The sequence below is a fragment of the Vulpes lagopus genome, chromosome 12 (assembly GCF_018345385.1).
Source record: "Vulpes lagopus strain Blue_001 chromosome 12, ASM1834538v1, whole genome shotgun sequence".
NCBI classification, from domain to species: domain Eukaryota; kingdom Metazoa; phylum Chordata; class Mammalia; order Carnivora; family Canidae; genus Vulpes; species Vulpes lagopus.
The window spans coordinates 60,597,345-60,623,000 of NC_054835.1; the positions used below are offsets into that span (position 1 = coordinate 60,597,345).

General features: G+C 56.1%; 1 protein-coding gene and 1 pseudogene across 1 annotated transcript in view; one reads left to right on the forward strand and one right to left on the reverse strand.

Annotated features, from left to right (window-relative positions):
- Positions 1 to 25,656, forward strand: part of TBCD (tubulin folding cofactor D) — a 138,819-nt gene that overhangs the window by 15,305 nt on the left and 97,858 nt on the right. The window contains exons 7-13 of the mRNA XM_041725698.1: positions 1,465 to 1,597; positions 11,005 to 11,050; positions 11,668 to 11,800; positions 16,260 to 16,402; positions 17,395 to 17,455; positions 18,301 to 18,375; positions 21,326 to 21,420. Coding sequence (XP_041581632.1) covers positions 1,465 to 1,597; positions 11,005 to 11,050; positions 11,668 to 11,800; positions 16,260 to 16,402; positions 17,395 to 17,455; positions 18,301 to 18,375; positions 21,326 to 21,420 — 686 coding nt within the window. The remainder of the gene's footprint in view (positions 1 to 1,464; positions 1,598 to 11,004; positions 11,051 to 11,667; positions 11,801 to 16,259; positions 16,403 to 17,394; positions 17,456 to 18,300; positions 18,376 to 21,325; positions 21,421 to 25,656) is intronic.
- On the reverse strand, positions 12,582 to 14,507 carry LOC121473152 (annotated as a pseudogene).

Consider the following 25,656-nt stretch of genomic DNA (forward strand, 5'->3'; position numbering starts at 1 on the left):
CCCCATACTTTCATCAGTACTGTGTGTGATTCTAACACATTTGCCAAATTTGTTACACGGAAAAAACAAGGCTTTTATTATTTATTATTACGAGCAGTCCTGAGGGTTTGGTACAGCCATGCTGAGTTTGACTCTGTGGACCATGGCACCTGGGGCCTGGGGAGCTGAGGCCCTGCCCTGTGGTCCTGCCCTGATGTCCTCCGGGAATGGTGACCTGGGGACACAGGCAACCACTCGGCGGGACTCTCCGGCACCACCTAGTGATCGGGACGAGTACGCAGTTCGCGTGGTTGAGGCTGGTTTTCAGTGCGTTAAAAATGCTCCTGCCGGTTTGCCAGGTGCTGGGCAGGCAGCTTCTCCGAGTGTTCCGGAATGGGCTGCGTGTAACTGCACTGGCTGAGCATCGTCTGATACACTGGGCCGTGGCTGTTCTGAGGGGAGAGAGGGCCCTGAGGTGGGAGGGCTTGTGGTTGGATGAGAGCTTCCCGCGAGGGTGCTGAGGCAGGTGCCAGAACCACGGCTCTGGAGCGGGCCGTCATGTACGTGGTGACAACACGGGGGAGAAGCGGACCCTCCCACGGGGGAGAAGCGGACCCCCAAAACGGGTTTGCAGAGCATTAAGTGCAGGGTCCCGCCAAGCGTGTTCTGTGGGGGGCAGGTGAAGGGAGTGAGGTCCTCTCTCCTGATGCTCTCCAGTCCCATGTGTCCTTGGGACGGTGTCCCTGGGCCCTCTGGGAGGCTGCACGTCTCCCCCCGTCTGTCTCTTCATGTTCTTCGCCTGTTTCCCGTGTTTCTGTCTCGAGAGTGGAAGCTTCCCAAGGAGAGCACGGGCTCAACCTGAGCCCCCGAGTCAGATAGCTGAGGCCGGTTTGGTGTGGGGATGGGGGGTGGCTGCTGGCCTAGACCAGGAGTGTGAGCGCGTGCAGGATCTAGCACGTACCATCTGAATGTCCAGAGAGTGCCGAGCTGAGCAGGTGAGGGCTGTGCAAGGGGCTGTGCAGCCTTGGGTGGAGGGGATGGGGAAGGGAGACCCAGCGCAGGCGCAGGGACAGGGGCCTGGGGCCAGGCTTTGCTGTACGAGGCGGTCCAGTGTCCTGAGGCGAAGGGAAGGGCTGAGTCGTAGGTGTTGGTGGGTTCGGGGTTCCTGGTAGTGTTGGGGCCAGGTAAACGTGGTCCTGCGGCGTAGGGGGCCTCGGGAGGAGTGGGAGCCCAGCAGGGAGGAGACGGGGTGGGGGACTGGCACATGACCTCAGAGGGCGCCGTGGTCTGGGTGGTGTCTGGTATTTTAGATCGGAGAGCGCCCTGGAGAGCGTGTCCTGAAAGGAGGATGTAACCCACCTGCGGAGAACAGATCCTGGTGTGAAGACTCCTCTCGGCGGGAGGACACGGTGGGCCGCAGAGGGGGAGCTCTCCTCTGGGGCCGTGGTTGAGCGCTCACCCTGCCTGTTTGCGTCCTTCTGGCAGGTTTGTCACGCGGCCTGATGTCAAGCAGAAGAAGATGGCCAGCTTCCTGGACTGGAGCCTGCACACCTTGGCCCGCTCCTCCTTCCAGACCATCGAGGGGGTCATTGCCATGGATGGCACGCTGCAGGCCCTGGTAAGCACTGCCCGGGAGGGCGGGGGGCAAGTCGTGCTCACCTTGGAGTCCGTCCTGAAATAGGCCGAGCATAGGGAGACCATTAACCCCAGCAGCGCGGTCCGGCACCTGGCGCGTCGCCACCAGGGGGCGGCAGTGTCCACAGAGCCGGGCGGCGGGCGGGGCACACCCTCGGCGGGGTTCCTGCTGCGTAATCCTGTAGAGTGTGATTACTGGAACCGGCTCTGATGAAGTAGGGCAGGTGATTCGAAATTTGCTTTTGTTCAGCTGCTCGGGTCAGGATGTTAGTAAAAGTGTGTTAAATACACAACAGCACCCGCCCAGAGCGCACTGCTTGGTGCCCACTTCCCGCTCCTTCTGTCTGTTGTGTCGTCTTTTAGTGCTGATGAGGACGTCCCCAGAAGAGGGGCAGCTGCCCAGGCCCTCGTGGTCCGGGTGTCGTGGGCACGGTGCCTCCTCTTTGCTCTTTAAGTGCAGCAGGTGAAACTTGGTTCTCGGCCTTGTTTCTGGAGCTGTAGAGGCCCATGGCCTACTTTCTGGAGGGCAAGGCATTTTGGACTGCCTTTAAATGGAGGCGTTTGGACCCATGACTCAGCGTGACATTTTCTTGGGTGTTGTCCTGTGTGTCGGCTGTTGCCGGGTGGGACGAGGTGTAGGAAGCCGCGAGGGCCAGCGGAAAGTTATCACCCGGGGCAGTGGGCCCAGCTGTGGGAGGGGAGGTGAGCGCCGGGTCGGCCACGGGGCCTGGGGAAAGCCCTCTCCCTGCGCTCCCTCTCCCGGGCGCTTGGGGCACAGACTGCCTGGCCTCTCTCAGGAATGTTCTCGGCGTCTGTTTCTTTCCACCTCTGCCGCTGTTGTCTTTGGGAAGGCCAGCCTTTCAGTTGATGGGAGTATTTTAGGACATTTTATAAAGAAACCTGGAAAAATAGAACGTATGCTGAATTCCTGTGGTCTGTTGAGGTGCTGCTTTTTTCACGCTTTGTTCCATTCTGTGTATGAACGTGATAGGCTGTGCACTAGGTTTTCAAAAATATTGAGAGATGGGCGCCAGGGTGCCTCAGTCAGTTGGGCGTCCAACTCTTGATTTTGGCTCAGATTGTGATCTCCTGGGTCGTGGAGCTGAACCCGTGTTGGGAACCCGCGCTCACGGGGAGTCTGCATCTCTCCTCCTCGCTCTCTCTTTGCTTCTCTCCCCTCTTGGACATGCATGTGTGCGTGCATGTACGTGCTCATGCGTGCTTTCTCTTAAATCTTAAAAAATAAAAAACCCAAGATAATTCACATACCGTAAGTAACCCACTTTTTTAAAAGTGTATAACTCAGTGATGATTTTGTTTATGGACAAGGTTGCACACCCCTCACCACGATCTAATTCCAGAATATTCTCATCACCGCTGAAGGAAACCACACACCCATTAACAGTCACTCCCCATTCCCCTCTGCAAACCTTAATCTAGTTTCCATCTCTGTGGATTTGCTCCTTTTGAACATTTTGCATAAATGGAATCGTACAACAAGTGACCTTCGCCACTTAGCATCATGTTTCCGGAGTTCAGCCATGTTGTGGCTTAGGTCAGTAATTCATTCCTTTTCACGCCCACTGGTAGTCCACTGTCTGGGTATTCCTAGCTGTTGGGAGTGGGGCTCACTTAAACCTCTGCGTGCAGCTTTTTGTTGGAGCGTATATTCTAGTTCCCTTTGGGTATGAAACAAGAGCTTTTTCTTTAACAGTTTAAGTATTTTCTGTTTTTGAGGTCTTAATTTTTCTCATGGCCACACACCTGTTACGTCGATGAGACATGGCGTATCAGCTTGTGTAGACACGTGGCCTGTGCCCTCAGGTGGCTTTCCTTCCAGCTGTGTGTGGAGGTGGTGCTTACAGAGGGTTTTATTGGGGTTGTCAGTGTAATTGCTGTAATGGGAGTCAGTGCGGGGCGAGGCTGGCCTGAGAGGGCGCTGAACGTGGATGCGGATGGGGGGGACATGCGAGACACAGGCTCTCGTCGCCTGAATCCTGGGGGAGCGCCTTTATGTTTTAGCTAATTCTGGTAAAGGATGGGCGAACAGCAGAGCTGTTTTATGTGAAGGTTTGGGTGTAAGTGGATTCTTCATTTTTTGCTGTGAGTCACATTGAGAAGTCTTAGGTCACGGAGAAACCATTGGAAGGTCTGACAAAATGTGGCTGGGGCCTGTGGTCTGCTGTGGCCTGCAGGGCAGAATGCTAGACCCACCTGAGTGTGGGCGCAGGAGTAGGCACAGGCGACCTAACTTCCTCTTGCGGGTATGGTCCTATTTTAGACCTTCTTTGCTCAGTCGGCAATTTGCATTTGGGACAGGCTCCCAGGGTCTCCTGTAGCCCTTGCCCAAAAGCCACCCTTCCAGGAGCCACGGCTGCGTTCGTGTGCACAGGGGCAGCTGGGCCAGCAGGGTGCCTAGCCTGGGGGGCCGGAGCCTGCCGTGACCGCCCCAGGGACCTGCAGGCAGGTGAGGCCTGTGTGGCTCCTGCCTGGGCTGGCGGCGAGGAGGCAGCTTTCCCAGAAGACACGGTGGTAGGCCTGTGCGCTCAAGCCACCTGCGAGAGCTCCCGGTGGCTCACTTGTCCCGGGTCAGGTCCTCGGAGCGCTGGTGCTCTTACTGAAGGCTGGAGAAGGACATGGGGACCCCTGTTTGTCTGGTTCTGCAATTGCTCTGCCCTGGGTCCTTTTATTTTTAAAAAAAAATTTTGATGATTGTGTTGTCTCTAGATTGTTCCCAGGTTTTCTGTTTCTTGCTCCTAGGTTGGAGATGCATGCCTTTGGTGGCAAAACCCAGGGCTGGTGTGGCAAAGGCAGGCCCCGTGTGTTGTCCCGCCAGCTGTGGGCCTGGGTCAGCATTCTCCTCAGTGGGGAGAGCCAGCCAGGAGTGGGGTAGTGCCCGGGATGTCTCCAGGCTCCACACTTAGGAGACGTTCTCTTGTTCTCCTTCCTGAGGAATAGGGAGATTTTCCCAAGAGCTCCCACCCCATCCACCCAGCAGGGCAGTGAAGCAGCGTTGGCAGCTGCTCCTCACTGCCCGGAGAGGCGTGCCCTCAGCAAGGTGGGCGATAGCCTGACAGGGCAGCCCAGACCCCAGGGAGGAGAGTGAATGGGATTGCTGGGAAGCGACCGCCCGCGGGGTCCAGCCTCCCGGAGCCTTCTGCAGCCCCTAGGTCTTTCTGGAATCACACGTCTTGTTTCCTTTTCTCTTTTTCCTTTTCAAAGGGGTGGTTTGGTGTAATTACTGCCGATGCCGCCTGGGCAGGAGGAAGTGGTGTGGGTGCTGGGCTCTCTGAGCAGGAGCAGGTTTCGCCATGAGCTCGTCAGACCTGCACGGCAGAGGCTGGGCGTCCGCTGTGCGTGATGAAACTTGCAGGTGTATTGTGCTTTCGGATTTTCATCTCCTTTGATGCACTTGGCTTCATTTCTATCCACCTGTTCATTAGTGTGTTAGGCAAAACAGGTGAACTCGTAACGAGCACCATCGAAACTAGGGTTGGACTTTATTTTCCTGGAAGCATGTTCCTCTTGCAGCGATGAATTTTAACTCTTGTAGGGGGATGGGGGGGGACTGGAGTCTGGCAGTTTCCTATCACTCGAAGGTCCTCGGGTTTAGTCGTACTTTAAGCAATTGGATCATTGCAAATTGGGAAAGTTCAGAGAAGGAAAACCAAGTATGAAAAGTTGAAAATACGCTATGTGGGCTTCCTTATCGATAGCTGGGCCATCCTGGCTTCCACTGCCCAGATCGAAGGGCCGAGGACTGACTGGTGCTGTGGGGTTTCCCTCCGTGCGTGCCCTGTGTGGCTGCGAGGCGGGGGGAACACCGGGCAGGTGTGGCAGTAAAACACTCTCCTCTTCGCCGGTTACGACCGTGTGCCCTCTTCACCGCAAGGCCACTTACCCTTGATGAAAGCACGGCTCTCGTCAAAGGAGAAGATGTTTTGCTGGAAACCTTAAAAACCAAGTGCTCCTGTCCCTGGCGCTGAGTGCGTGTGTGAGGTGAGACGCCGAGGCCTCTCTGGTTTTGCCTGAAGTCTAAGTCAATAAAGGGAGTGTCCAGGTAGAGCGGCTGTCGCTTCTCCAAGGGCAGGATGTACCAGAAACGCACGTCCTGGGCTGCAGGGTGTGTTGGCTCTGCCCTTGGGTGCTTCGCTGCCCTAAGGGAGGCCGATCTGCTGCGGGCCAGTCCCGAGCCTCGGGACAGCCTGTAGCGACGCCCGTGACCCCAGGCGGAGGTGAAGGCCCTGCTCCGTGCTCCCCGCCTGTGGAAGGGAAATAACAAGCCTCTTACCTCACAGGGTGGTGTGGAGGCTAATTAGTGCGTGTCATGCTCTTTGAAGATGAAGAGAAGCCACTTGATTATCCAAAACACTTCTCACGTAGGCTTTGATTTCTCTCCGGGTTCTCTGGAGACTGACACCCTGTGGTTTCACTTGGGGTGCAGCGTGGCCGGAGGACAGACGGTCCCCACGGGGCTGTGCGGCCCTGGCCCCCGCTGGGGCAGGGTCCGGGTGGGGGGAGGCGCGGCAAGAACCATATGAACGTGCGTGTCTTCCAGTACGTGTGTGCACGCGCGTGGTGTTCGTGCGCTGCTGTAGAATTCACGTGATGGGTACCTGCCGTTCCCGCGGGTCTAAGTCCACGGAGCCGCCAGCTCTGATACTGTTTTAATTTCACGGGACTCAGCAGTTTACGCGGGGCGGGCAGCGGGGCGGCCGGAGTCTTGTTGAAACACGCACGGTGTGTGGCCCGGCTTCCCCCGCAGTGACGGGCCTGCTTTGTACGCCGGCCGTGTGCGGAGGCGACGTGTCCTGCTGGACAGGTGCACGCTCGCAGGGAGCCGGCCTTGTCGCTCACGGTCACGGCTCTGCCTGCCTCTTGGACGGCCGGGGCCGAGCTGCGAGGGCCGCGGGCCTGCCCTCGGGGGTCGGGCTCTCACGCCTCCCTGGAAGCAGGTGTTCCTCAGGCTTTTCCTTGCCGCTTGGGGGCAGCTGAGGTTTCTCCAGATCCCCCCTTGACCTCTGGCTCCTGCTCCCCCTCCTCCGTCCCAGGGCCCTAGCTCGGTGCACCCGTTGTGCTTCACGCCCCGTGAGTCCCCCTCTGCAGCGTTCACCTGGGGCCCCGGTGCAGGCTCGGGCCGTGTGGACGAGGCTTCGGGGTGTGTCCCGGCCAGGCTGTCCTGTCCTGGTACGCGGGGCCCTGTGCCCGGGGCCTCTCCGGAGGGGAGCTGGCCAGCCCCGAGCCGGTCCCCGGCCCCCCTGCCTCCCCCGCCTCAGCTGGGCTCTGTCTGTACCACCCTCGGTGCTGTCGCTCTGGGGCCCGGAGGGGGGGGCGGGCAGGCGGGCCGTGTGGGCTCCCCGGGGTTTCGGGCCCTGCGCTGGCACCTGTCGCCGTGCCCGGGGTTAGGAGACCAGGCAGCGGGGAGGCTCTCTCCGTGGGGCCACCCCTTCTTCCTGCCGCCCTGCGTCTCCTCGTCCACGCGGAGGGGCCGGGGCCTCAGGTGGGCTCAGAGCCCCTCCCTGCCCTGGTGCACGCGTGTTGTTGGGTTCTCTGTGGCAGGCGTGTCCTTGCACCTTGCGTCCATCCTGGGGCAGGCAAGTGGGGGACGTGTGACTAGGATTTCTGGTACTTCTCGATTGATTGAGAAAGTTATTTTTATCTAAAATTGTCAGCTGTTGAAGCCAGTGGGAATAACAGAGGCCTCCCGGGGGCCTGAGGTCCTGCTCATCCTGGGTCTGCCCCGCGTGTCCTGCTGGCCCTCCCCCCTCCGCTGTGGAGGCCGCAGCAGCCCCAGCTCTGTTGCTCACGGGTTGATTCTAACCCTCTTAACGGGGAGCTTCCACTTCTCTCAGCTTTGCAGTGTTTGGAACCTGCTGTTAAAGGTCCTTGAGGGTCTTTGTGCGGCGGGTCAGTGTGTGACGTGTGACTGGCGCCCTGAGCTGGGCGGTGGGGGTCCGAGGGCCGCACCCAGCGTGGTCGTCCTCGAGAGGAGAGGAGAGGGCTTGCGTCTTTGGGGCCTGCCGGTGCCTCTGGCCCCCCCGGCTCGCCCCCTTTGCTGGCAGGGCTCCCCCTGGAGGGGGTGCAGCCCAGGTGGGCGCTGCCCTCAGGACCCCCCGCTTCTGTGTTCTCAGTGCTCCTCCCGGCAGCCCCAGCTTCCTGCTGTCCCGGGGGGCGGGGGCGGACATAGGCTCCTTCACAGCCCGCGGGGGCAGTAGTTTCCAGCCGGAGGTGGGAGGAGGGTCATTTGCCCTGAACTTTGAAGTGTGTGTTAGGATTCCCCTGCGAAGCGCCGTTGCGGCCGTCCACGAGAGCTGTGGCCCTCGGTGGGCTTGCTGTGGGGCTGCGGAGGACGTGGCCCACCTCTCAGTGCTGTCCGCCCCGGAGCTGGTGGGGTCGCTGCCAGCCGTGTTCACGGTTACCTGCGTCGCGTGTGGCCTGACTGCCGTGAGGGGCCCGGAGCTGCTCCGGGTCAGGGGTGCAGTGGGGAGCACCTGGCCGAGCCCTGCCCGGCTGCTCGCCGGTGATCGTGGTAGCACGCTTTCCTGGGGCGCCCGGGGCAGGACCACACGTTGAGGGGCCCCGCAGGCTGGTTCAGAGCGTGCTCACCAGCTCCCAGAGCTCACGGGAGCCGCCGAGGGCCCCCGGAGCTGGCGTGGCGTGGGGGGCCTTTTGCCCGGGTCGTGGGTGGAGCTGCTTTTCTTGGCCTTGACTTGGTGGTGCTTCGGGGAGCCTGAGACCAGCGTCTCCTGCTCGGCAGCCGGGCGGACTGGCTCCCGAGCTGCCGACGGCCTGTGATTCACCGCGCACAGAACATGCCCCGGGGAGGGGAAGCTGGTGTGCACGTTGCAGAAAAGCAGGCTTGGGTGGGTAGCGATGGGAAGGTGTGGCAGCGGAGAGTGATTACTAAGAAACTCCTTTTGTTTGCACCTTGCACTGTGCTGGTTTCTAGAACAACAGAAACAGACCCGACGGTCATTTCTCTCAGATCTCAAAAGAGGCGTGATTGCTTGTGCAGCGTGTGCAGCTGCTTCACGTTGTGTGCTTCCGTGGAGAGAGGAGCGCACCTCCCGCTTGCCGGCCCGGCCGGTGAATCCTTAAGACGGTCAGGAGACGAGAGTGGTTCAGCCACCCCCCCCCCCAACTCACTGCCCCGCGTGTGTCTGCGGAGCCACATGCTCGCAAGAGCCCACGGCAGTGCACGTGCCCCATTTTTATGTGTGAACACAGACCCGGGCGACTGGGGGCCCAGTTGGTAAAGCACCTGCCTTGGGCTCAGGTCCCGGGATCGCATCCCGCGTTGGGCTCCCTGCTCAGCGGAGAGTCTGCTTCTCCCTCTGCCTCTACTCATGCTCACTCTTTCTCTCTCGAATAAATAAATGCAGTCTTAAAAAACTAGCAAAAACAAAGCGCTTTTCTTCCTTGGTGTGTGTGTGTGCGTGTGCGTGTTGTTCCTTCCTTTTCATCCCTTTGCCCTCCGGAGTCTGTTCACGGGTTGGTTCCCGGTGACCCTCCTCTCCAGGTGCACAGAGCGCTTGGGTGATCCTGTGGGATTCAAGGTTGGGAGGAGCAGAGGGACACAGTCCCGGTACCCTGAGGTCGGTCCAGACAGTGGCTGGGCCTCGCTGCAGGCTGCCTCGTGGGGTGGGGACAGGCTGGGGCCGTTGCCGTGTGCCCGTGCCCAGCGCTGGGCCCGTGTCAGCCAGCGTTCGCCACTTTTGTTCTGTTCTCTTACACTCTGTGAGGAGTTTGGCAAATAAAGAACGTTCACATGAGCCATCACTCCTGGCATGTCATAATATTTTAAATTCTTAATAGTTGGCGAATGAACCTAAGAAACACTAAAAAAAAAAATTTGAGCAAGCGAGAGTGAGGGGGAGAGAGCAGGAGCAGGGGGAGCAGATAGGGAGAAGCAGACGCCCTGATGTGCAGGGAGCCCGATGTGGGACTCGATCCCAGGACCCCCATGGTCTCGGGCTCATGACCCGAGCGAGGGCTGACTGAGCGCCCAGGGCCCCCTCGGGGAACGCTTCACCTGTCCGGTGCTGCTGGCTGTGCTCCTGGCTGCTCACTGTCCTCCCCTCCCCTGCAGACCTTTGCACCGGCGTGGACCGTCTCTGTGACCCTGCCCCGCGTCCCCATCCTGCTGCCGGGCGGTGTCTGCCGTCCAGGCCGTGACGGTAGCGCTCTGGCCTACAGGGTGGATTTCCTAAGTTGGGGTTTGTTCTCTGTTGGCTAACGGCCCACCCCGGAGCCTGTGGCTTGACGCCACAGCCATTGTGACGATTCTGTGGGTCCTGACAGGGCGGCACAGGGTAGCCCGTCTGCCCCTTGATGCCGGTGGGGCGGCTCGAAGGGCTGAGCTCGCTGTCCGGACCTGGTGTCGGGGGGCCGGGGAGGCCAGCGCACATGGCTCACGTACCTTCCCATCCGAAACACGTAGTTCTACGTTGCGGCTTAAATGCCGTTTTGGAAGGAGAGGAAATTCTCTAAGGAAGTCTTAGAAGTGCTCCGTGCTCGAGGCTTGCATGCTGGTGTGAATTAGCCCCCTTTTCTTCCAGACCCGACAGTGGAGGGTGGAATTCAGGTTGAGCTTCTGGAGCTTGTGAGGGCTGTGAGTCTGGGGGTGGCGCCTGGCTGAGCGAGGGGGCATGGGAGACAGCTCCCCGGGCACCACGGGACGAGCAAACGCGTGTCCGAAGCACGGGGAGCCCTTGCTCACTTGCTGACCAGCACGCCTGGCGCTGCGGGAGCGTGTGGAGCGCTTGCTCCTGAGCCTGAGAGCTGCTGGGCCTGTAGCTTGTGCCCTTTGGCACCTTCACTTATACACGGGTCGTTGAGGAAAACCCCGTGAGGTCCTCCACTCTCCTTCGGCTGATGCCCTTAATGGCATGTGTCAGTGGTGACGCCTTGCCTCCTCCCTAGGCGGACTGGGCCTTACGGTTGCACCCCCAGATCACAGTGTCCTTTGGGGACGTGGCCTCTCCTGCCTCTTGTAATCCCTTTATCATGTATGGGAACTAGTCTTCTGTTATTCTGTCCTATTTATTTATTTTTTTTTTAAATTTTTTTTTAATTTTTATTTATTTATGATAGTCACAGAGAGAGAGAGAGGCAGAGACACAGGCAGAGGGAGAAGCAGGCTCCATGCACCGGGAGCCTGATGTGGGATTCGATCCCGGGTCTCCAGGATCGCGCCCTGGGCCAAAGGCAGGCGCTAAACCGCTGCGCCACCCAGAGATCCCTATTCTGTCCTATTTAGAGTAAAAATCAGGAAAGATGCAGTGAACTGTTTTGATAATTTATGTTTTGGATTTGTAAATATGTATATTTATATATATTTATATTAAATATGTTTTTTAACACTTAACAGAATTTTTTTTTTTCTCTTAGGCGCAAATATTTAAGCATGGAAAGCGTGAGGACTGTTTACCCTACGGTAAGGTCTGTTTGTAACAGGATGTGTTGGCGATGTGAGTCGGCCTGTGTATGATCAACTGTCTCTTTCACTTTTTTTTTTTTAATTTTATTTATTCATGACAGAGAGAGAGAGAGAGAGGGAGAGAGGCAGAGACACAGGCAGAGAGAGAAGCAGGTTCCATGCAGGGAGCCCGATGTGGGACTTGATCCAGGGTCTCCAAGATCACACCCCGGGCCGAAGGTGGCGCTCCACCGCTGGGCCACTGGGGCTGCCTTCTCTTTCACATTTTATCCTGGACGCTCAACTGCTGAGCCTCCCAGGTGTCCCTCAACTGTGGTTTTAATGTGGGTGCCAGACACAGATTGTGCAATTTGGGAGATCATACAAGATCCTTCCCCCCAGGTGCCTGCGTGGCTCAGTGGTTGAGTGTCTGCCTTCAGCCCAGGGCGTGACCCCGGGGTCCCGGGATCAAGTCCCACGTCAGGCTCCCTGCAGGGAACCTGCTTCTCCCTTTGCCTGTGTCTCTGCCCCTCTCTTTCTCTTTGTGTCTCTCATGAATAAAAAATAAAATCTTAAAAAAAAAAAAAGATCCTCCCCCCCCCCCCAGTCTGAGCTGAACGTGCTGTTATTTGCAGCTGCCACCGTCCTCAGGTGCCTGGAGGGCTGCAACCTCCCCGACAGCAACCAGACCCTGCTCCGGAAACTTGGAGTGAAGCTCGTGCAGCGGCTGGGACTGACCTTCCTGAAGCCCAGGGTGGCAAAGTGGAGGTCAGTGGGCCAGGCCTGAGCGACTCTCGGGGAGGCTGGTGTGGGACTGCCTGGGTGCCGGTGGCCATGGCAGAGGACACTGGTTATCCTTTGCTTCCGCTTCATTTTCTGTGTCTCGGTAGTGTTTCTAATTCTGAAGGAAAGGTTTTTCCTTTTAGTTTATTTTTCTCCTGTCCCTACATCTTAGGATAATTGAAGCTGGAGTGGTGGTAAGGAAAGTTTGCTTTTGCATTTTATGTGACGTTATTCAGGTGCAATATGACTACCAGTTGGGGCTCACGAAAGGGAAAGCTCCACTAGGGATCATGCTGAGTACAAGCTTCTTTCAAAGAGAGCAGGCTGTTGCTCCGTGAGGTTGATTCAGAAAGCCAGGCTGTCTCTGCCCGCGGACGGAAAGTGTTTTAACTAATGGTCTGAGGGTAGCCTGCATTAATTAACACATTGCTGGGGCACTAGTGGCTCCCACAGACACAGACTTCTCTGCTGCGCTTGGAGTACTGTGTTTTTAACAGTCTTTGAATTTTTTTTTTTTTTTATGATTTTATTTATTTATCCATTAGAGACAGGGAGAGAGAGAGAGGCAGAGACACAGGGAGAGGGAGGAGCAGGCTCCACGCAGGGAGCCCGACGCGGGACTCGATCCCAGGACCCTGGGGTCACACCCTGGGCTGAAGGCGGCGCTAAACCGCTGAGCCACCTGGCCTGTCCACTCTTTGGGTTTTTTGTTTTGTTTTTTTGTTTTTGTATTTTCATGAGAACAGGAACCAAGCTCTGTATTGGTTCATTTCTTGTGTTTGAAGCATTCCTCGATGACATCCCTGGCCCGAGACTCCTTGCTGTAGTCCTTAACCATCACACAACTGCAGCCAACCACTTTATCTTCCTTTTCTGTCAGTTTGACAGAGGCCCGTGCATTCCCCTCTTTTCTCGTTGTCATCAACCTTAATTAGGTTGACTTGACGCTCAGCACAAAGCGCCCGCGCCAGCTCGGCACACACCGGCTCCTCACAGTTGATGCAAGCGCACAGAGGTGGGTCGGGCACGTGTCTAAGGCTTTGGCAGCTTTGCAGATTCCCGTGCTAGGCCGTTGTGGATGAGGGTGGTCTTCAGCCTCTTGTGAATCGGTATTAACGTCCATTGATTGTCCCCCAGCAGCAGTGCCTTCCTCACTCTTGAGTGCATCCGGACCTCTGCCTCCGTGTGACTCGGTGGTGGCAGGGACAGAGCTGAGAGTCTTCCGTTTTATTTCAAGAATTGATATGGGTGGCTTGGGAGGAATTGTTCGGTAAAGCTCGACTCAGCCTTTGGCTCAAATTCCAGCAAATTCCAGAGAAGTGTGTTAATGTTCTAGTGATGTTTTACTTAATTAGCCTTGGGGGTCACATAGCTCATTCTGTAAGAAGTTGTTTATGAGACTGAGTGTTAGTGGTTAGTTTCCAAAATGCCTTGGAAAATTAATGTTCAGTACAGTTACTAGGATTCTCCAGGGACACAGAGCCAGTAGGGTAAGTGGGCATGTGCGTGCGCTTGCACGACACTTGTGAAGAATTGGCTCGTGTGGTTGTGGAGGCTGGCAAGTCCCGAGATCTGCAGGGTGAGTCAGAAAGCTGGAGACCCAGGAGGGCTCACGGTGGCATTTGAGTCTAAAGGCAGGAAGAACTCCTTCCCCCGGCGGACGGTTGGCCTCTTTGCTCTGTTCAGGTCTTCCACTGATTGGACAAGGCCCACCCGCACCGGGGAGGACCATCTGGTTTATTCAGTCTACCAGGTTAAATGTTCATCTCGCCCAAAAGCACTCAGGCACGCACAGAGTAACATTTGGCTGAACATCTGAGTTCTCCAGCTCAGTTGGCACGTGGAATGGATGATCACAGGGACTGTAAACCTTTATGTGGGAAGGAAAAGAACTCAGCAGCCTAATTACTTTATTCGGTTTGCATTTCTGTGTACATTTAATGGAAATCTGTCATCTTGCTATTTTTTTCTGTCTCTTCCTTTTTCTTCCATTTTATCTCCTCTGTTATATTCGTGTTTTATCTTCAGTGTCGTTCTTCTGTCGGCTGCCTTCTTGACCAGGAGCAAGCCCGTCTGGCAGGCTGCTAACTTGCTGGGGCTGCTCCCTCCTCCTGGGGCCACGTTAGGGTGGTCTGTCTTCCGCTCCTCTTCCCCGGAGCGCAGCCCTTGCTCCTTCGTCACGCCCCGTCTTCTAGCGCGCGGCTGCCTGGTCTCCCTTGCTGGGCCCACGTGCGGGGACTCTCCAGCCTTACGTGACCGCTGGACTCCGCTCAGCTCTCAGCTTCCTGCCTGCTCTCTCGCGGTGCTTCTGGTTCTCGTCCTGCCCTCACACGTCTTAGGGGTCGTCCAAGGGGACTCCTGTGCACAATTGTGGATTTCCTTCCCAGCAGTTAGTTTTTCTCTGGCATCTCTCCCCAGATAGTCACCATCTCTGTGGTCGTGAATTCTTTTCATCACCAGGCAAGACTGCTGCTGTGTGCTTGAGCTCTCTTTCCTGTGCTGCGGTTTAGAGAGGACCTTTGGGGAGGAAGCAGGTGGAGGTGGGGTGCTCCTGGCACCTCCTGCCGTGAGGAATGGTAGCCTGGCCTTGATTGTCATCTCGTGTGTGCCACTGGCTGGTCTCAATTTCCATCCGGGTTTTGTAGTTGTTGATGGCAGAAGGGTAAGCCTGTGGCCGCCTAAGGTCTGTCATCTTTGTAGTTGTGGTTGCTGAGTGTTCGGGTGAGTACGTTCCCGTGAGATAATCAGCATGCGTACTGATTTGAGAACAGGAGCAAGGGAACGGCCTCGTTGGGTCCCGTGCCGGGCAGGTTATGAGTCTGAGGATGCTCCTGTGGTGGCGGGGGATGCTCTACCTGAGTTAGTGATGTGCTGCTACTCCCGTTCTGACACCTGCTCTCAAGTGTGGTTTTTCTCCCCACACCAGCAGATTCCCTGGACGCCAGCTGTGGGTGTCTCCCTGTTCTCGCCCTGTCTACCCAGAGGTAGTGTCTGATTCCTCAGGTTAAGGGCTCTGTCCCACAAGACTGTCCTGTTCGCCCCCACCTGCATCACTCAGATGCCCGGAGCAGGTCCAGGTTGTCACCTGTGCCTTGACTAAGTATAAATTGGGATCCCCACACTTCCCTCCTCGGGCACATTTAACGTGCTAGAGCAGCTCCTAGAACTCAGAGAAACATTTTGTTAACTAGAGGACCAGTTTACTCTAAAGGGATACAGGTCAGGAGCAGCCAGGTGGGAGAGAAGCGCAGGTGGGGCGTGGGGGCGGTGTGCCCTCTCCCTGGGTCTCACACGCTCACCACCCAGGAGCTCTCCAAACCCCGTCCTTCGGGAGTTCTACGGCGGCTTCATTACGGAGGCACGATTGGTTAAGCCATCGGCTGTTGGCGGTTCATTGAACCTCAGCCCCTGTCCTCTCTCTGGGGGTCAGGAGGTGAGAGGTTCCAGCCCTCAGTCTCTGGTTGGTTCCCACGGTGACCAGTCTGCATCCTTAGGAGCCTGGGAGCTTCCAGGTCCCTTCATTAATGTCACAAAAGACCCTCCATCCAGAAAGGGACAAAGACCCCTCATGGATTTCTTGTGAAGGACAGAATCCCAGTCGTGTAGCGGTACCCCCGGATTGAGCAGCTTAAAATGGTGCGTGTTTGATGCCCTCATTTCTGTGGATTGGCATCTGGGTGCACCGTAGCTGGGGCCGTGGTCAGGGTGTGTCTCAGGCTTCACCAGGGTGTCCGGTTGGGGGGTGGGGCCCCGCCCGCGGGCGCGCATGTCCTGGGGGGCCACATTCCCGCGGCTGTCTGCTGGAGGCCTCCCACAGGTCCCGGCGCATGGGGCACAGTGTGCGGTGCAGCGTGGCGACCGGCCTGTGTCAGGGAGAGGGGTGGCGAGGCGGAAGCCCCGTCTCCCTGAGCCTCCCTGGGAGGGACAGTCCCTCGCGGCCGCAGCCTCCTGGCCCGGAGCCGTGGGTCTGGCCGCACCAAACGGCAGAGGATGGCACGATGTCACAGTGGGCCGTGGTGGGCGGCTGGTGACTGCTGGGCTGCGGGTGACCGAGTGGGTGGCGTCAGGTTCTGTGTCCTTGAAGCTGTGCTCGTGCGCGGCTGGGGGTCCGCCCCCGCCTCCGAGGCAGTGGCGTGGACAGCCGGGGCCAGGCCAGCCATGGACACGCCTGCGGCTCGGCGGCCGGAGGGCAGGGCAGGGCTGCTGGGGCTCGGGCAGGAGCCCTCGTGACCACGTCCGCTGGTGCGCTCACCCCGGCCTCCGGCGCCGCTGCAGGGGCTCGGGCGGGTGCGATGCTCCGCGCTGGGGGTCCCTGTGGGCAGCCCCGTGGGTGCCTCCCAGGGCTGCACGGCCGCCTGTCGCACACGGGGAGTCACGGCCCAGGCCCCTGGCTCCCTGGAGGCTCGCTCCTGGCGGCCGCGGCTCAGGCAGCGTGTGTTTGCAGGTACCAGCGCGGCTGCCGCTCCCTGGCCGCCAACCTGCAGCCGCGCGCGCAGGGTCCGGAGGGGTCGCAGATGCCCGCGGAGACTGCCGACGGCGACGGCGACGGCGACTATGACGTGCCCGAGGACGTGGAGAGCGTGATAGGTGGGTGGGGCCCCCACGGGCCGGGGGACGCTCCTCCGCGAGCACCGCGTTGGCTGCATGCCCTCCTCCCCTCTTGTGCCCCCGTCACGTGGCCTTCTGGGACCTTCCGCACCTTTCAAGGAGCTTGTGGCCGTTGGCCTGCAGTCCGGTGCCCCTGTCACTCTTCACCGAGCGCTTCCCCGGGGTGAGCCCGCCCGTCCCTTCTAGCTCGGGACCAGGTACCCCGCCCTCCACCATGCCTTCCCGGGTGCAGCCGCCGCCCCCAGGTCGCCTCCTCGGGGGAGGGAGTGGTGGCTTCCCTGGGGTGTCCCTCCCGCGGCAAACTTGAGGAGCCCTGGGCCCAGGGACCCGAGGACCGTCCCGTGCTCACACAGAGGGCAGAGCCTCATTGCAGCGGCCCCGACACCCTGCCAGCCTCCTGCCACTCGTCCTTGTCGGGTTCCCCCCACCCCCACTGTGGGGTCTCCCACCGTCGTTGAGCTGTACCCCAGCCTCCCTGTCCACGAGGGACAGCTTGCTCCTCCCCTGGTCCCTCTCACTGTTTCTCACGTCCGTTCTCTTCCCTTTCACAGTGAGCTGCTTCTCAGACTTGTCTACACTTCCTGCTCCCCTAACCCCTGGGGTCCTACGCTGCCCCGGTCACAGTGAACTTGACCCCTGTCCTTCCTACGTGTTTGGTGACCTCGGTCAAGGTCTCCATTGACTGGGGCTTGCCATGCCCTTACCGAGAGGCCTCTGACATCTCCCACTTCCTTCGGGTCTCTGTGTGGCTCTTCCTGGAGTCTGGCCTGTGCCCGAGGCCCCAGGAGACCCTCTTTTCTACACCCTCTGGCTGACACTGATCTCCGGGAAGTCTTCCTCAGCGGTGCTTTCTGCCCTCTTAATGTAGTTTCCTTCATGGTGCTCTTGAGTGACCGGGGCAATGCAGGACCTCCCTAGGACGGCGGGGAGTGCGTGCGGCTCATGGTCTCGGCCTTCCTGTGTTCTTGCAGAGCAGCTGCTGGTTGGGCTGAAGGACCAGGACACGATCGTGCGGTGGTCTGCGGCCAAAGGGTAGGTGCCCGCTGTCCCGCTGCGGGAGCTGGGCCCGGGGCCGACAGCTTCTGCTCGGGGCCCGTGGTCTGTGAGCGCCTCCGTCATTCAGCACTTCATGTGCAGTTGAGAGCTGCGAATGCTTTAGAGGTTTTTCGAAGGTGGAATGGTTTTTCCTAATAGATGTTTATTACTTTATGTTCTAATTTTAAAGAACATAAGCTACTGGGGTATGAGGCTCCTTCGTCATCTGGCCTTTCTGGCCGCGGTGGGCAGGACTATGGGCATGCCACGTTCGCCTTCTTGCCTTGCAAAGGTTCCTTTTCTTGCTCTTCCGTGTCTCGTCAGCAGCCCCTCCCGCCTTGCGCAGGCAGGCACGGCCCCCATGCAGCAAGCAGACACTAGCACGGCCCCCCGAACCCGGAGCCGCGGGCGGGCAGTGCTGTTGGTCCTCTGGGAACCAGAGAGGGGCCCTGGCAGAGAAGGCGTTCACTCGGCAGCAGGCAGCCTCTGAGCCCAGAGTCCCGTGTGGGCGGAGTGGGCTGGGCCGGGAGGGATGCTGACCCAGTCAGGGTGTCCAGTGTGGATGTGGGGGGCAGCCTCGACGCCGGCACGCTGCTGCCGTATGGGCGCACCTGCCCCGTGTCTCCCTCCCTTGGGACGTGCCTGTGTCCGTGTGTTTTTGTCGCTAGGATGGGGCTCCTGCAGGCAGCTGGCCTCGTGCCGAGCAGAGCGTGTGCGAGGCTTGCCCTGGGCCTGCCCCTCGTCGCCGTTCCCTGGAGTGGGGGAGTTTGTGGGGACGGTTCCTCCTCGATTGTGCCCCTCACGGCGGGGGCGATGCTGACGGAGTGCTGTCTCGCTTGCAGGATTGGCAGGATGGCTGCGAGGCTTCCCAGAGAGCTGGCGGATGACGTGGTTGGGTCCGTGCTGGATTGTTTCAGGTACGTGAGACGATCAGACGGAGACATGCTTCCGGCTAAAAGCGGTGGCTCTTCTTTCCTTCTACCCTTTTACATCGTTGTTCAGCTGAGCTTGTCGTCAGAGCCTCCAGAGCCTTTTTGCTTTCCTTTTGAAGTTAAATTTGAGGACTTTAGTTATTTCTGTTACATTTCTGTTATCAGTTTTAGATCCCATTACATTTAATGTGGTGCGGCTTCTCGGAGTCTCTGTGACTTTGAGAAACCTTTGGTGGTCCTGCCGCGGCCCCAGGGAGCACCTCCCTTCCCCTGATGCACCACATGGCTCCTTTCTATTTTTTTTTTTTTAATATTTATTTATTTATTCATTCAGAGAGAAAGAGAGAGAGGCAGAGACACAGGCACAGGGAGAAGCGGGCTCCATGCAGGGAGCCTGACATGGGACTCGATCCGGGGTTTCCAGGGTCAGGCCCTGGGCTGCAGGCGACGCTAAACCACTGAGCCACTGGGGCTGCCCCTGCTTTCTATTCTTCTCTTAGTTTTATCTTTGCTTTTGGTTGGGTAATATTTTAGTTAAAAATTCAAAATGGAAGGAAAGATGCTGAAGTGCCTCTCTCTGACCTGCCCCCGCACACATCGTCCCCTCCTCCTGGTACCCCAGGGGCACCACTTTTCCTGTGTCCTCCAGGGATATTGGGTGCACAGGCGAGTACATCAACGAGAATGTCTTGGCCATCCCTTCTACACTGACCGTTGCTTGTCCTCCACAAGCTCCACTCGGTCACCTCTGAGGTCCTCCTCCTCTGTGCTGCTTACTGCCCCTGGTGGTTTGGGGCTGGGGTCCCTGGGCCCTTCTGGGCCTTTCTCTCCTGAACCTACCCACTCATGGCTCTGCCTCTTGCTGGTCTCCATTCTCCCGTGACCCTGTACCCTCCCAGGATTGCCCTGCGCTTGGATCTGCGACAGAACTTGCCCTCTGCCACTTGGCAGCACGCTAGCGTGCCCTGGCTCAGCCGATGCAGTGATAACAGTGTTGTCACCTTGCATGTTTGTGTCCACGTCTGCTTGTGCGGTTCGGGCCTTGGAGAGAGTGAGTGGGCTGACGTCTGGCCGCACTGCCTGAGGCCGTGCGGGGGAGGCGCTGTTCCTGAGCCCCCCTGGAGGGCAGAGTAGGGGCCAGCAGGGCGTTGGTCTTCCTGGTTTCCCCTCGGGCCACAGGCCTGATGGAATGTTGTGCCCCTTTCCATAGCTGTTGACCAGCAGCGGTGCACACGTTTAGTTCGGAAACGGGCATTGGTGTAACTGGTGATTGTTGTGGTCATAAATGAGTCGTCATAATGCTGATCTTTTGCCAGTGTCTTTAAGACATCAAATCTCGGGGCGCCTGAGTGGCTCAGGGAGTCTGCTTCTCCCTCTGCCTCCCTCTCTGCTTGTACTCGCTCTCTTGCTCGCTTGCTTGCTCTCAAATAAATAAATCTTTTTTTTTTTTTTGAATTTTATTTATTTATGATAGGCACACACAGAGAGAGAGAGAGAGAGCCAGAGACGCAGGCAGAGGGAGAAGCAGGCTCCATGCACCGGGAGCCCGACGTGGGACTTGATCCCGGGTCTCCAGGATCACGCTCTGGGCCAAAGGCAGGCGCTAAACCACTGCGCCACCCAGGGATCCCTCAAATAAATAAATCTTAAAAAATATCTCAAATCTTAAGAAAAGCATGAAGCATTTTTTCCATTTAAAATCCTAAAGAACACAAGATGCAATATTAGATTTTGAAACGGTCAGATGGCCTTTGGGACAGACATTTAAAAAACACTTGGAACTTAAACATTTATAATTGGAAATAAAAATTGGCATTAGTTGGTGGTGACGCCCACGGGGCAGCACCTCCGTCTGTCTCCGGGAGTCCATGTCTGTAGGCCCTGGCATGCAGGAGTGAGCAGATAAGACTAGGCTTTCTCCTTTCTGCACGTTCTTTTGCTTGTTGCTAGGAGGGATACAGTTCAGTTAGTTTTCTTAAACATTTCTTTGCCATCAGAATGATGGATTAGTTAATTAATTACTTAATTAAAGATTTTTCTTCATTTATTTATGAGAGATACAGGTAGGGGGATAGGCAGGCTCCCTGCGGGGAGCCTGATGCAGGACTTGATCCCAGGACCCTGAGGTCATGCCCTGAGCCAGAGGCAAATGCCCTACCGCCGAGCCGCCCAGGCAGCCCAGAATGATGGATTTAGAACAGGAAAGGGCCCTATAATGCCTCCTGCTTTTTGGCGAAGCGTATTTCCATGTTTATATTGGCAGCCGAGTGTAGAACTTTCAGGACAGCCCTTAGCACTATAAGAACGACTTCTCGCTATTCATGATCCCAGGGTGGACTTGTAAATGTGAGCTTCCCGACCACTTCAGGAAAAATTTTATTAGATGTACAATTTTACTACGACTTGATTAATTGGCAGAATCATTTATTAAAAGTCTGTGTTTCAAATAGTGCAAAACCAGTTCTCTCACCGGCATTTCATTCTGACATTTTCATCTCTGCTTTAAGCCAGGGAAGGAGTTCTCCTGCCCTCTCTGCTGATGTAGTCCAGCCTTATTTTGATAGAATCCCTGTGCTGCGAGTCCCCGGGCTTTAGTGCCTGTGGCTAGGGTGAGTTGTTGGGTGTGTAGTCCGCTGGCACACGCTGCTGTGTCAGGAAACCTGTGTGGAGCCTGGGTGTCTCGCGGACGCACACCTGTGGCCTGCTTCCTCGGTTGGCAGCACGTGGGGCCCACCTGGGCCCGTGCTTGTCAGCGGGAGACCTGAAGAGAAGCCCTGGACACGATGCTTATTTACTTCTTCAGCTGTCCGACTCTGAAAACCCACGAGCAGCTTTCAGTGAGGCTCCCGGGAATAGGACGTGGACCTGCAGTGTGTGTGCACGGCGCGAGCAGCCGGCAGGAGCGCTGCGATCTCAGGCTTTCTGTGTGTCTCAGTTTTCAGGAGACGGACAATGCCTGGCACGGTGGCTGTCTGGCGTTGGCGGAACTGGGCAGAAGAGGTCTGTTGCTCCCTTCTCGACTCGAGGATGGTGAGTATTGCAGACATTTGCTTTGCATCATCAGGACGGTTTGTAGCACGTCGGGTGCTTTACTTCACCCAGTGTCTGCAGCGTGGGCTGCCGTGAGCACACACCCGGCCTCTGCCCTCACTGCCCGGTGCATTTCTGTGCAGGAGAAAGCAAACTAGACCTGTGTCTTTCAGCTTGCTTATATCAACCTTCCTGACTTTCCAGCTGTCTCTTCTCCCTGCTGTGAAATTTCAATACCACTGGTACAGTGTGTGTTTGCATTCGGGGAGCCATGAACCATTGTAATGTCTGAGATTTTCTTGTCCCTCAGGACTGGTTTTCACCCCTGTGGGGGTGCTGTTGCCTATTAAGAAGTTGTGTACTGCTGCTGTACTCGTCACGTGGAGTGACATCATGGTCCCCTGGGAACAAGAGGAGGGGACGGAGGGCCCGAGGAAGCTTGGTAGTGGGCCTGAGCAGGGGTACGGGGGCACAGCGTGGCAGACGCAGAGGGGCCACCGAGCTCCAAGCTGTGTGTGCCAGCTGTTGGGCCTCCGCACGTGGAGGGAGGGTGGGGCTGTGGCGCTATGAAGCCCGGTCTGGCTGATGGGGATCCGCTCTGGGTGTGGACAGAAGTGAAGGATACCCGCAAAGGACGGAGAAGGCCCTATCCGGGGCTGTGTTGCCACAGATGCTCTGGGCACAGATGCCCTGGGAGTTGGCGTCTGTCCAGGATGAAGATGTCTGTGCAGAGGCGGGTGGGGCCCTGCATTGTGCTCTTAGCGTCTGAGCTGTGGGGTATCAGGAGTAACGGCTTTGCCCTTGGCATCGCGAAGCGTGAGGAGCCTCTGAGACTGTCAAGATTCTGTTTCCTATTTCTGCTTATTTTTGTGGCAGCTTTACCGAGATAAAGTTTATATACCGTGAAGTTCACCCGTTTAGAGTGTACAGTTCAATGGTTTATGTTTACAGGGTTGTGCAACCATCATCATAATCTAATTTCAGAACATTTTTGTTGTCCCACAAAGAAACCCTGTGCTCAGGGGCAGTCATTCCCCCTTTCTCCTTGACACACCCACTGCAGACAACCACTGATCTGCTTTCTGTCTCTGAATTTGCCTTTGTGGGTCACTATAAGTGGAATCTACGATAGTGTCTTGTGCCTGACTTCTTTGACTTAGTGTGATGTTTTCGAGGTTCATCCACGTTGTAGCACGCAACAGTAGTACCTTGTCCCTCTTTATGCCTTAATGTTCCACTCACTGTCTGGATACACCAGGCCGTTTATCTGTTCATCAGTTGATGGACATTTGGATTTGTCCCTTTTGGATTATGGATAACGCTGCTATGAACATTCGTGTGCAGGTTTTTGTGTGGACGTACGATTCTGGTTCTCTTGGGTATCTGTCTAGGAGTGGAGTTGTTGGGTCATGTGGTAACTCTGTCTTCAGCTTTTTGAGGAGCTGCCAAATTGTCTTCCAAAATGGTAGTACCATTTAAATTTCCTCCAACGGCATATGAGGCTTCCACTTTCTCCACATCCCCCCAACACTTGTTTTTCTCTTAATGGGTGTGAAGTGGCATCTCACTTTGGCTCTAATTTGCATTTCCATGGTTGGCCAATGATGTTGAGCATCTTTTCATGTGCTTTTTGGCCATTTGGATATTTTTGTTGGAGAATTGTCTGTTCGTATTCTTTGCTCATTTAAAAAACGGGGCTGTCGGGATGCCTGGGTGGCTCAACTGTCTAGCGTCTGCCTTCAGCTCAGAGAGTGATCCTGGGGTCCAGAATTGAGTCTCGCATCGAGCTCCTTGTGGGGAGCCTGCTTCTCCCTCTGCCTATGTTTCTGCCTCTGTCTCCTCTCATAAACAAATAAATAAAAATAAAAACATCTTTAAAAAAAGGTAAATAAGGCTGTCTTTTTGTTGTTGCTGTGAGTTTTTCATGTATTCTGGTAAGTCTTTCACTAGATATAGGATCTGGAGTTTTTTTCCCCATTCCATGGTGGTTTTTTCACTTTCTGGTTGGTGTCATTTGTACCAAAGTCCTGCATTTTGATTTAAGACCAGTCTTCTGTGTGAGTGTGTGACAGACAAGGTGAAATCCCTAAGTGGGTGGTTCTGACTCCTGTTTAACTGAAGGACATAGAGCCTTGCCTCTGCTTTCCATGCCTGAGACTGGCTGGTGTGCATGTGCCCATCGTATCTTACGATGTTGCAGTGCCCACCGGATCTAGCTGCTGGAGTGAGAGAACGTGGGCGTTGGTGTCATGAATGACAAGTGTCAAGCTGTTGGCTAAAATCTAGAAGATAAAATGTGTGTCTTCGCTTGATTGGCTGGCTGCCTGCGGCCCGGTGGCGTCTTCCATGTGTGCTGAATCCTCCTGCCAGGCCCTTGCTGTGCCTGGCGGGGTCGCAGGGAGCTGTGCCGTCTCCGGCCCGGGAAGGATTGCATCAGGCCTTGGGAACAGTGATTGTTGTCTTGGCACAGGCTCCGAAGCTGACACAGGCTAACATTTGTTCCTTTTTCTTCTTCTTTTCTTGCTCCTCAGACTGGGTAACACCGGTTACGCTCTCTTCAGGTTCACTGATTCTTTCTTCTGCTTGCTCAGATCTGCCATTGTACAGCTCACCTGAAGTTTTCAGGTCTCTTACTGTGTTTTTCAGTTTCAGAATTTCTATATGGTCTCTTTCTATGTGTTCTGTCTTTTTATTTACATTCTGTGTTTGTTTGGACATTGTTCTCTTGGTATCCCTTAGCTCTTTGAGCCTATCTGAAAATTGATTTAAAGTCTTTGTCTCATTTTAGTACAATGTCTGGGTTTCCTCTGGGACAATTTCTCTTCTTTTTTTATTTTTTAAGATTATATTTATTCATGAGAGACAGAGAGAAGCAGATACATAGGCAGAGGGAGAAGCAGGCTCTTTGTGGGGAGCCTGATGCAGGACTTGATCCCAGGATCCTGGGATCATGACTTGAGCCAAGAGCAGATGCTCAACCACTGAGCCACCGAGATGCCCCAAAACTGGACATTTTGAATACTATAGTGTGGTAACTGTGGAAATCAGGTTTTCCCTGTTCCCAGGGGTTTGCTCTTGTTGCTTGTTGAAGGTGATCATTGTCCATTTAGTGACTTTTCTGTTTGTAACGACTGTATTCCTTGTTGTGTCTGGTCACTGAAGTCTCCGTTCCATTATGTTGGTAGACTGCCAGTGAGTGACCTAACAGAGATTTCCTTAAGTGCTGAAATTTTGTAGTTTTTTTTTCTTCACTCAGCACTCTCCCGGTTGCTGTAAGTTTTTGATGAGATTTCAGAGTTCTGAACAAGTTGAGTCTGTTTTTGCTGGTTTAATGGTCGTTGTGGTGGAGGGACAGATTTGTGGAGTTCCCTCCTTTGCCATATTCTGTGACATCATCCAAAACTAGCATTTGACTAGCGTTCTGGCATTAGTCTGGGTCCCCTGAGCAGAGACAGATGCTGAGACGGGATTAGATGTGCAGAGATTTTATTAGAGAAGTGCCTGTGAGAGAAGACTGGAAGGCTAGCAGTGCCACTGTCTGGCCCCAGTAGGGTGGGGTGGGGGTGGGGCTGGCGTCCGCAAGCCAAAGTCTGCCACGGAGGCAGTCCTGTGTCCCCGGAAGGGGCCGTGTTGGTGGCACTGCCATACTGTTTCCTTGGCCCAGGTGCCACGGAGCCTGGAGTCAGCCTGCTTTGGGAGGTGGGGCCCGGCTGTGACCGCAGCTCTGTGGTTGCAGAACACGGACCTCTCCTGACCTCGTCGCTCCCCACAGGCCTGTGTACATCAGTTCCCAAGGGAGCAGCCGGGCCTGAGAGGGGTTACACTCTCCAGTGCTCCTCACAGTCCTGGCACCTTCCTGTTCTGAGGACCATGTGCCTCTCCGGTTTTTAACCTTTGGGTATTTTCTACTGTTGGACATTCCCGTCTGTTAGGAAAGTGAATCAGGGGCACCCGGCTGGCCCAGTTGGAAGAGCCACGTGACTCTTGATCTCAGAGTTCGAGCCTCACAGGGTGTAGAGATTGCTTAAAAATAAACAAAAACTTAAAAAAAAAAACCTAGAAAGACGTGAATACCATAATGAGACCTCTTTGACTTAATATGTGAAGTAGTCGTTCGGCCCTTCTGAATTAAAGTGCTTTTCTCCTTGATGAACGTGTGTGTGCTTTATTTCACACCCCCCATGCCCTCTTTCCCCACGGAGTGTGGCATCGTGGCGAAGGTTGAGCTGGTGGTGG